The sequence below is a fragment of the Nestor notabilis genome, unplaced genomic scaffold (assembly GCF_000696875.1).
Source record: "Nestor notabilis isolate BGI_N333 unplaced genomic scaffold, ASM69687v1 scaffold1755, whole genome shotgun sequence".
Taxonomy (NCBI): Eukaryota; Metazoa; Chordata; class Aves; order Psittaciformes; family Psittacidae; genus Nestor; species Nestor notabilis.
The window spans coordinates 1-12,185 of NW_009927646.1; the positions used below are offsets into that span (position 1 = coordinate 1).

Below are 12,185 nucleotides of genomic sequence, written 5' to 3' on the forward strand. Positions count from 1 at the left end.
GACTTTTTAAGGAAGCTCTGAAATGTATCCTCAGGGAGTTCTGATTCTAGATTCATCTCATATCTTTAGAGAGGTTTTTCTATCAACTGTCGAGAGAATGGATATGTCTGGGCTGTGTGTCTGGTGTAGGACCAAGAATGCAGCAGCCACTGTCTTATACAAACTAATATTTAGCTTCTAAACCCGATTCATTTGTTGATTGGAAAACTAGGTCTGTGCCTTAAATTAATATTGAAACTAAATAGGGAGTGGAACTTCCCATTGCAGCCTCAAGCATGGAGAAGGCAGGCAGGCAGGCAATCGCATGCTGTCCCAACTGAAGTCTGTGCATCACCCTCAAACCCAGCTTTAGATACAACAAAACACAGTCACACAATCTAGAGGTGATCAGTGAATTGGCATAATGCAGCCAGATGCTGTGTTAGGGAAGAAAGGCCGAACTTTCTCAGAAAGCTGGAAGTGAAAGATTACTTTTTTAGAGACTAATATAAACCTGAACTTCCTCAAGTGAAGTGTACTGATGTGTCTCAGAGCTTCAGCTCACCTAAACACTGTTTTTATAACAGCATCAACTTTTATGACCAGATTTAAGCTTTAAAGAAATCTGGGTTTATGCCTGCTTATTTTAGGTTTTTATACACACATTACATATACACACATGACGCTAGAACTTTACCAGAAAACGTGTTTCCCACTGGACATTACTCACTTGGTTTCTCCTTACCAGAAAGGATGACTGTAAACTGCAGGGTCAGAGACTGTTTGTTGAAAACCTAAATCAAATGGTGGCTCCTGTGTGTAAGTACAGAGGTGTGCAAGAAAACTGCTGATCTGTAAGAAAAAGAATGGATTACCTTAGCTTCTCTATTTACATACCGGAAGACTGTGCACTGGAAATCCAGTATATTAGTTTACAAAAAGCACACAGGATTTTTAACTTGTTTCTTAATATGCATATTGCATACAAAGAAGTATTACCAGCGTCCTGTCTGCTGCCACAGGCTAAAACCTATGCCTCTTCCTTTTAAAAGCTACACAAACAAACAAATGAGAACAATAGATTAACTGAATCAAGCTTTCTCAAGCCAGCACACAGCTGATGGCTGACTTAGCAAGAAGATGAACTGGATTTAGAGCATCAGCATGGGGAAGACATGAGACAAGAGTTGGGCTCAAAGCACTGGGCCCAGGGACTACTGTAACCACTGATTCTACCCTATCATGAAATAGGTAACCAGTTACCCACAAAAAGAGGTGTTCTGTCCCTAAAAGACTACTAAAGACTATTGTATAGGATGACTTCCAGAAGTTAATATTGGCTTACGGCTTAATTTCCTATTGCAGACCACAGCACTGCACAGAGGTATATGTGGTAGCTTAATACTGAAGTCAGGATAAATAAGCCAGGCCAGACCTTGTCTTCTTGTAGCTCGATTCCTTTGGTAACTAAAGGAGCAGAGCAAGTATCTCAGTAAAGGCTGTCAATCCTTTCCTTTGCCTGGTCAAATAAAAAGATACATGGAAGTGAAGTAGCCCCTTTGTCCAGCTTGCTACCTCAAAGAGGAGGAAAAGGTTTCACCTGTTCCTGTGCTTGTCCAACTTTCCCATGTTATTCCAACTTCAGGTTTCAATCCACTTGCATGTTAGTTAACAGGAAGGAAAGAGACTATATTGCATTGTTAGCCATAAAAGGCATTGCAACCTCTGGAAACTTTCAGATGGTGATGTTCCACACAGCTAATTCCTAAATTAGGATCTCGGGCTCTCTGGACAGTCACTGGGAAGAGACACTGGTGCTTCCAGAAGGTTGCACATGGATTGGATGTCTGAAGAAGCAGGATACCATGGCCCAGGATGCATGCACTTTTTCATAGTGGCAACAGCCAGCTCTAGGTGCTGGCATTCCTATTGTCTGCTGCACTCACACCCAGGCAGTCTGAGGTCTCTGATCTCACTTTACCAAACTAATTCAGTATGTGGCAAAACCTGGTATTTGAGAGTTAAACTCTCAGATCATCAATTACAGATCAGCCACTGCCCTATACAGAAGGGATGGAAGAAGTCGAGAATGAATCTTTTGATACAGTTCCAGTTTGTCTTCCCCATTTCCTCTTCCACTGCAGGAGAGGGTACAAACAAGAGCTGTTTCTAGTTCAGTACACTAAGATATGACTTTAGATCCTCTGAAGTAAAACCAAACCAATCTGAGAGCTGCAATAGCTTTGAGGAAATCTACGTTCAGTCAGGCACACCTAAATGTATAAACATGATGAGGCTGTGGCTTCCTTGCTGTCTAGGTTTCCTAAGGAAGGGTGGACCCATGTACAGATAGCATGGAGTTGGGTGGAGGGAAGGGGAAGACACTGGCAGCAGCAATATCTGACATGAATCTTCACTCTCCTAATCTTAAAATGCGGCAGTGTGAAACCAGAGCAAGCGTGAAAGCTGTAAGACTCCAGCAGGGTTTCACATCAATCAGGCTTTTCAGGCTAAAGTGTATCAAAAACCCAGGAGTGAGGCAGCAAATGTTAGCTGTCAGGATGATTTCTGAGGTCTTGCATAGTCAGAAGACAAAACAGGTTTAAATCCACAGCACTTAGATTTACAGTCCACCCCAGAAGCTGCCCTGTCCCCAGGTGGCAGAGGAGGTTACAGTGCAAACAATAGCTATCTCTGGGGCAATGCCATTTAAATAAATGAATCAGCCCTCCTCCACTGGCAAGGGGCTCCAACAAGGCTGCACACAAGCACAGGGGCTCCTTCCTCAGCAGGGCCTCTCTGCATGCAGCAAAGATTTGAGGAACGCAAGCATCGGGAGAGAGCCGCTCTCAGTTGCCCAAAGGAGGGGGGACAACTGGCAGAGTAGCCCAGTGACAATAGACAAAAGGCAAATTTCAACCTAATATCAGAAAGATAAATGGCTGAGAATTCTCATGACTGGAGACTAATCCTCAGGGATTGCAAGGCCCAGTGCCCCCCTGCTGCAGAGGCCATCGCACCTGCTCTGCTGCTTGGCATCAATCATTCCTCGTGGTCCGAGAACCAGGCGAGATATAACAGTGGGTCTTATTCAAGCTCTGTGCCTGGGAACATACACTTACAAAGCAAGCACACAATGGTATAATTGCAGCCCCTCCAAACTGGTTGGCCCCTTGCAGTCTGACAACCAGCTCTTATCCTTTAGGATGTGGGTTCAGACACTGTAAGGAAACAAGACCTTAGCTGGGAAGAATCTGAAGACAGAACACAGGTGGAAGTAGTCTTGAAAGGAGGGTTGTGGAAAAGGCAAGCCAGACATGAGGCATGTGTATACAGACTCACTAGCAATTAAGTGTATTTTGCTTCTGTTTTACTACTACAGGTCAAGTGTTTTGTGTTTTTGATTCCCCCAGTTACTTCAAACAGTTTTAAACTTAGCTGTAGGTACTTTGAATCATCTGTGCATCATGTTTCAAATTCATTATTTTAAAGGCATCATGAAATACAATCATGAATTACTAAATATGATAAATGTGAGTTTATCTGTCCTACTCTGCCAGACCATTTATAAAAAAATGGAAGTCATAATAACATTAAACATCAATTTATAATAATAGGAGTTTAAGACTGGGGCATATTATTCTAGATTTTATATATTTAAAATAAATATAAGCTTAAACATAACAGCATAGTGTTTCTTGGAGAGCAGCAAAACAGAAGCAGATCAGGCTACTTTTTACACTTAACTAGGGTGAAGTGAAAAATCAAACCATCACTTGAAATGTCAGTAACTTCATAGCTATAAAAATTCAAGGAGCTGGTGGAAGTGCTCACTGAGCCACTTGTATCATTTATCAGCATTCCGGGCTAAACAGGGAGGTCCCAGCTGACTGGAGGTTAGCAAACATGATGTCCATCCACAAGATGGGCCAGAAGGAGAATCTGGGCAACTACAGCCGTGTCATTCTGACCTCTATGGCAGGGAAGGTTATGGAGTAGATCATCTTGAGTGCCCTAACATGGCATGTACAGGACAACCAGGTGGACAGGCCCAGCCAGCATGAGTTTGCAAAAGGCAGTCCTGCTTGTCTAACCTTACCTCCTTCTATGACAAGGTGACCCGCTTAGTGGATGAGGGAAAGGCTGTGGTTGTTGTCTGCCTAGACTTTAGTAAAGCCTTTGACACTGTTTTCCACAGCAGCCTCCTGGAGAAATATGACTTGGAGGGGTGTGCTGTTTGCAGGGTGAAAAACTAACTGGACAGCTGGGCCCAAAGAGTGGTGGTGAATGGACTGGACTTGATCTTAAAGGTCTTTTCCAACCTAAACAATTTCTATGATTCTGATTTATTACAGGTTCATGGAATGCGTCCTTTTCAAATACCACTGATTTTAAATGCATAGAAGCTTACAATTCCCTAACATCAACCACCTTTTACATGCTATTGTTTGCATCTCTGTTTCATGCTCATTACTCTGAGATCATAGTCTCAAATATTACAGTTTATACACATTTTCAAGACATTTACTCTGTCTGTATCATGTACAAGAGATATCAGAGGACAGTTTCTTGAACTGTCATTCAACTACATTGTGTTGTTCACCTGGGACATACTAAACTAGGTGGATTTAAAAGTCCTCATAGAACTGAGAAAGTAGCAGAGTTTACCTCCTGGCAAGCCACTGTATTTCAATACTTCCCCAATTATTTCTTCTTAAGTTTCTTTGTGTGAAGATAAAACTACACAAAAGAAGGTGAGAGTAAGTCATTGTTTTTCATTTATGTTACAAAATTCATGCCTGTCTTGGTGAAGATTATACTCTTCCAGCGCTATGCCAAATAAATACCTCCAAATCACATAACTACCTACATCTACAAGTATTCAAACTAGTGACACTGTAACACAGTACTTCCTATTTCTGCCCTATTAGTAGTGTCATGCTGCTGTGAAGTGTTAAAAAGCTGACATATTATACTCCCCAAATGTTAATAAAGCTTCTCTAATAAGAAAGGTTCAAAGAGATTATGCTACAGGACTACACAAGCTGCATTTCAAGAACTCAAGACAAATGGGAATCAACAAAAGGAGAGGAAAGCCTGCTACATGCAATTTTATGACTACATGAAATACAGAGAAAAGTGGTTACCTCTAGTGTATATTAGTGTCAAAACGAGCTAGATTTGGCACTTAACAGATGCCGTACTGTGTCAGGAAAGAAATCAAGCTGTTAGGGCATAAAAGAGAAAACCAAAATTGTAAGGTCAGATGGGACGGAACCCTAAGACCAGAGTAGAAGAAAGGGTGAAGAAAGGTTTTGGACAGCTTTGCTGCTGAGACAGTCATGAGTTCAAGTTCTGTCAGATTGAAAAGAGTATATATTAAGAAAAAGGTTTGATGTTCAGCTATGCCTTTAGCAGAGCACTTGGAAAATATTTGGGAATATACTATCATGTATTATAAAATAGATATTTAGAACATTTAAAAAAGATAGGTTTAAAATTATGTGTTTAAGCAGACTAAAAAGGGAGAGTATCTAACCTTTTATTTCAGGACGGCACCAACAGAACTCTTTATTCAAAGCACTGCTAAACTCATCTTTCTTCATTGCTGAGTTCACAAGCCTTCAGTCGACAATCTCTGTTCATTTTTACCTGGACTGTACGGACATCCATGGCTTCTCTCTTTAAAAATGGATTTAGGGCCAAACACCAGGACTTTTTATGAGAGAAAAGAACTCAGCAGTTTAGAATCATAGAATGGTTTGGGTTGAAAAGGACCTTAAGATCATCTAGTTCCAACCCCCTGCCACTGGCAGGGACACCTTCCAATAGACCAGGTTGCTCCAAGCCCTCTCCAACTTGTCCCCGAACACTTGCAGGGCAGCTTCTCTGGGCAACCTCTGCCAGCGCTTTACCTGCGATACCCCTCTTTCTTTTACCAACACAGCTCCAGTAACTCCAATTACCTTACTTTTGATGTATACCATTAAAGTACAGTTGAATTATTGTCCCAGCGTGCAACACACACAAGGGGTTTTTTATTACAAAATGAAGAACTTCCCCAGTGAGGGAAGGGGAGAATAGGTGGCTGATGCAGTTACTGCCCTCTGCTCCCACATGCTGCAGGTACCTGGCTGTGCTCCTGTCACCTCCTGAGCACTACCGTTACAGCAAGGTGATTTCAGGTAACCTGGTGCTAGGGTTAGGTGAGGGCAGACACCTCATACCAAGCTGTCCTCATGTGTCCTTCATGTGACCTGAAAATCACTTCAAATATACATAAGCTCACTAATAATCTGAATACATCATCCACCTTTAAACCACAACATTTCCTATTATTGAGTAATACTTTGAAAATATTATTATATGCAGAAGACTTTTAGGTAAGAGTCTGCCATTAGTCAGTTTATATTTTAGTCACAGTTTTCCAAGGATCAGAAGACTGTAATATTGCCAGCATTACTAAAGAGTCAGTTATGAATAATCTGCTCCTTTCCTAAGCCACAGAGAAACGTGCTAGAACTGCTATTGAGATAAATCTACAGGCAATTTTGGTTAAGGCTTTACAAGGGCTTAAGAAAGTTCGTTAAGGCCTCAAAGCAAAGCCATCCATCTGCTTCAAATATACATAAGCTCACTAATAATCTGAATACATCATCCACCTTTAAACCACAACATTTCCTATTATTGAGTAATACTTTGAAAATATTATTATATGCAGAAGACATGGCTTAGGTAAGAGTCTGCCATTAGTCAGTTTATATTTTAGTCACAGTTTTCCAAGGATCAGAAGACTGTAATATTGCCAGCATTACTAAAGAGTCAGTTATGAATAATCTGCTCCTTTCCTAAGCCACAGAGAAACGTGCTAGAACTGCTATTGAGATAAATCTACAGGCAATTTTGGTTAAGGCTTTACAAGGGCTTAAGAAAGTTTGTTAAGGCCTCAAAGCAAAGCCATCCATCTGCTGTAAAGACTCATTCCTGGAAGAGTTCAGCTTCTTACACTGCCATCATTGTGGCCAGACCGCAGCAAGAGAGCCCAAGTTATCCTTGCTGCTTTTAAGACAACAAATCAGCACCAGTTTTAATTAAAGGTTTGGGAACTAAACCTCTGGAATATATCTATCCATTTGCACATAAAGTGACATTTATCAAAACCTAAACAAATGGAATCCAAACCCAAGTTGGACATACTACCTTTCATACTTTTCAGGAATTAACCAAAATTACATGTCTCCAGGAAGCACCTGAGTCTATGCAGCCATCTAAAGTGGAGACCTTAGGAAAAACACTCAGAATACAAGCTGCCAAGTAAAGGGAAACAGCAAAGTCAAGGGTCTTTGGTGTGCAAGACTACTTGCTATTCAGAAGTTATAGCAAGGTAGGACTGCAGCCTTTCTAATCTGTGCACGATCTATTTTACAGCCTCCCCAGACCTTAGAGACCTTATTCTGATCGAGTGAACCGATGAGACAGAGAGGCAGAGTAACTGATGCCAGACTGATGCAACATACAGAATAAAGAGCCAAAGGGTAACAATATTAAAGTGAAGGTAGTTCTGCAGCAGCGACTCTGGATCCAAATTGAGGAGTCTGTGGAGATCTTGTATGAATTCAGAAAAGTTACTGCTTTTCTTCCAGCCTCTCTTACTCAGGCAGACTGAGTTTTCTTTGCAAAGGCCAGTGCTGTGTCACACTGTGGGAATATGCAATACTGTCTCATCATAAATCAAATCAAATGCCAGGTGTATAGGCACTTCAGATATTAACAGCAGAAGTAAAATTTAATATAGCTTACCAGCATGTGGAAAAAATTTAAGGTCCAATTCAATGAAGTCAGTGTGATTTTGGTCCGAATCGCCCATCTGCTCCCTATATTAAGTAGTATAACATTCTCTATATACATAAAATAAATTAGATTTTGATGATGTTTGACATTTCTTACAGTGCTAAACTTTTTGTCATTTGTCAACCTGTATTTTTAGAGCTCTCTTGGACTGACTGCCAGGGCTCCATCTGGCAGAATTAGAAGTATTCCTAACCCAAAGCATTTAAAAGGATTTCTCCTACATTAGTTAAAAAAAGAAAAATAAAATTAAAATTATTTTGATTGGAAAAAGATGGGGTTTAATTTTCTCATAAAACACAATGAAACAGTATCTTAAAAAAAAACCTCTTTCCACCACTATACCAGCTACCTACCCATCCATCAATACCTTGTGCGAGGTAGCTGCATTCAGAGTGATTATATATTGAGCTCAGTGTACTATTTTTAAGAACTTACCGTAATTATTGTACATTAGTTTTTGTTCAAGTAATCACTGTATTACCCACACTGTAAATGCGATTGCAGTCTGAAAAACACAGGCCCTAAGGACAATACAGACAGCCAAGGTATCTAATACGTTAAATACCACCTTTTTCCCCTGAGATTAATCTAAGGAGTTGGTCTCAGATACAAGTCCCACTCTCAGGAAGATTCTGGTTTGTAGACCTTATTCCTGAAGAAAGCGTACTAGCAACTTCAGAGCCACAAACAGAACTCTGCCTTCCCACATAAAGTCTTTCTTCCCTTGGATAATCAAAGAGGTGTCACTTTAAAGACTATCTGCACATATAAGTCACGGTAAAGCCTACCCTAGCCTTTGAAAAGGCAGAAAGCTCACCTGTCATGTGCCCAGCTACATGTCATCACTGCCAGAACAACTACCAAATACCCTACCCAATTTTGTAAATACCCCAGCATGGATTATCCATAGAAATAAAGCTCTGCATCTTCTAAAGCCAGGACCATGTCACTTCATGGAGGAAGCACTAGCCAGTGCCAGTGGTAGGGCCCTTACCCCAAGTGGGCAACCTACGAGGGAAGCACCACGCTTAGCCAGCATGACATGCACACACCCAGGTTCCCTATGCAATCCTAATGCAAGGGAGGACCTTAGTGATAGCAAATCTGTTAATGGAAATAAGAGTATTATTCTAGACTCATGAGCCTCCCTTGGGACTTGGCAATCATAGGCAAGTCTTGGAGAGGTGTCTCAGTAGGATCTAATGATCCTTGTTAAAATTTCCTGGCGTGGAACAGGATCCCAGCTCTCCTCACTTCCTTCTAGTAGCCTTCTAGTCTTAAATTGTTTTTTCGTCTCATGAGTTTTCTGGGGCTAGAATAATGCATAGCCTTACCAGCCTTCAACTGTCACTGGAACCTCTTTGCCACCATCCAAGAGTTGCATTGGTTTGGATTTGAGAGTCTACACATGAGTTGTCATAGATGCGGCACACACAGAGCACTACATGCTAAGTATTATCTATTTCAATCATCTCTCCTTGTCCAGCTAAGTGATTTGGAAAGAATTAAAGCAGTTAGCAGGGAATCAATGGCAAAGTCACAAAGAGCAAACACAAAGTGATACTGTTCACTGGCCAAGTCCATCTTGATCTTTTCTAGGAGTATGTTACATCGCAACTCCTTATCTGCCCCATTTTTTTCACTGTATCAACCTTTAAGAACATATAAATCATAACAAAGAACATATAAATCATAATAAAACAATATTAATTTCTATCACTTACATCAGTGTTATAAAACCAGTTGTTAAATTAAGCAGTTGAAAGAGGTTTCCTTATACAGAATGCACTTGTGGAAAACCAGCTTAGAGAAAACCTCACTTTTGAGCTCATCAGCTCCCAACGTCTTACGTTGTGTAAATGTGCTAGCTGGGAACCTCCCTAAGGCCCATGTCTCAAAGGCACAGCTGTGCAAGAGAGCTGATGTTCCAGGCAGTACATAAGCATTACACACTGCTTTAGCAAGGTCTGACTGCAGGTCAATTAAACAATCATAACATTGCTTTTATTTCAGGAGGATTTATTGCTCAGCATGCTACATACACCCCTCATAGAAACTGCCCTCAAGCAGGTGCAGTGGTCGGGAAGAACGCTGGACAACAGCAACAGCCCAGTTTATTTCTTACCTCTTTTAATTTCTTTGGATTGCTAGCACTGCAAGTCTTAGCTCTTTATAACTAATGGCCTCTATGGTGTTGAAGAGAAAATGCTTGAATGATTTACAAACATTTGGACAGAAACTGGCTTTGAAGTACAAGTTTTTAAGGTACTTAAAGTGAGTTTTATTTCATATCTAAGAGAGAATGCTACTCTTCTTAAACTACGTAGAACTATTTTAGCCTTTTATATAGATTTCAACTTCTTACTCTGTTCCAGTCACTGGGATATATAATCACCAACATCACTACTTCCAGACAAAATGAAGTGGATATTATAACAGAAAAAGCCAGGCTGTTCGTCCAGTGATTCATAGCACACCGAGTACATGATACCACATCAGTCCACGAAATCTATCTTCTGTTATCTGTGTATTGTAAATCAACACAATCAGCATAACTAAAGGATTGTATGAAGAGAGATTTGTCATTTGGGTGCACAGCAATTATGCCATACTACACAATTCCAGCTCTCAGATGCACTCTCCCTGAATGACGAGACGAGCAAGCATTCCCACGACCAAACCGGAGCTGCCATTTGACTAAACCCTGAAGTTACACAATGTCAGAAATCCCATGGCTTGGTTACACAGTTTAGTTCAGGATTTGTAACTACATCCTGGAACTTCCGTGGGTAAGGAAACTCAGAGAACTGTATTTTAATTTATGTATTTGAGGCTCTGAATTGATTTAATCTGATACTACTGACAGTAAGGCTAGAACATGTGCTTTAACTATGCCTTTCTCCACAGCAGATTTATTTCTAATTTCTGTACTTTGTGGGGAAAAAGCTCTGTACTGCAAGGCCTAATTTTGTAACTCCTGATTTTATATACATACATGTGTCAGACACATGAATTACACTTTTCTTGTCATCACTGAGAAGTAAAAAATTGCTAACTATGTTTCCACCTGTATTCTCTGATATTTAATGGTAAAGTCTATAGGGTAACTGCCAGAAAGGGCAATTTAAAACATTTTATTGCACTATATACAGAAATGCAACAAGCGCCCTTGACCTCTAAAAGCTTTTCTTTAGATTTTGTTAGGCTAAACAGATGAAAACAATTCCCCTGCAGAGTCAGTCTTTCAGTCAATGCTGAATGAACACAGTTACAGTCCTGCTGCTGGTTCAAGGTGTGCACAAGCCTACCAAGGCAGTGGTAGAATAAAGGTAAATAATGTACTCCGAAAATGTGGCAATCTCAGCCCACCCCTAACACTATCAACCTCTCAAGCCTTGGCTTCAGAAAAGGGAGAGTTTCTTTGTAATGTTTTATTTCTTGAGATGGTTTATAAGGAGAATTCAAACTCTAAGGCCCTGGGACAAAAACTAAATTAAGCAGAATCCATCTTATGAGTTACAGCAAAAAACCATTCTGGACAACATGAGGTTTTACTACATGTAATAGCTTTATGAAATGTATAAATGTTACTGTTCTATAAAATACATGTTTCATTCCAAAATGCAAATTATAATTCATGTTTATTCAGGACTTGCCTTTTTAATGTTTTAAACTTCCTTTTCAAAAGAAAGACACAGGAATCCCAAATTAAAGATTTATTATAGTGTTTTTATTAACAAACTTTCATTGGAAAGTTCTGGGCGCATTAACATAGGAGGCACATTGGCTTCGATGTTTGGCATTTGACAGTCAACAGAATTGCACTTCACTGTGACAGCCTTGCTACAGCAGTGGGGATTTTCACAGCAACCCTCATAGTGAGCCTCTCTCACTGACCTGTTCAGCAGATGGTTTTTATCATTTTGGTCAGCCTTCAAAACCTGGTCATTCTTCAAAGAACACTGATCTATCTTGCTCTCAGATTTCTTTTTCTGCTTTGACAGAGAGGCTTTCTTGCTTTCAACTCTGTTCGCTTCTATACCACTCTTTTCATCACCCTTGTCTGCCTGCTGACAGAATCCCTTTTGGTTATTTAATACACTGTTCTCACATTCAGAGCAACACACTATCAGAGGTCCTGCGTTGCGGCAGACAAACTGTGAGGAGCTCATCACCTTTGGAACAGTTCTTAGGTTTTCCTCTGGGTTTGGATGAGCGTGTGACTCTGTCCTATTTATTCTTTGATGTGCCTGAAACTGTTGCACAGACTGGAGGAAAAAGTTTTTAGGCAGAGAGCTCTGCGTCATTGTACTTTTGAGCCTTCCTTGAAGGCAACTGCAGTGGAGGACATGCTG

At 40.5% G+C, this 12,185-nt stretch overlaps 1 protein-coding gene across 1 annotated transcript in view; it reads right to left on the bottom strand.

Annotated features, from left to right (window-relative positions):
* Positions 1-11,549: 11,549 nt before the first annotated feature.
* Positions 11,550-12,185, bottom strand: part of DISP1 (dispatched homolog 1 (Drosophila)) — a 32,939-nt gene continuing 32,303 nt past the window's right edge. Inside the window, 1 exon segment of the mRNA XM_010014129.1 lies at positions 11,550-12,185. This exon segment is cut by the window's right edge and continues 15 nt beyond it. Coding sequence (XP_010012431.1) covers positions 11,550-12,185 — 636 coding nt within the window.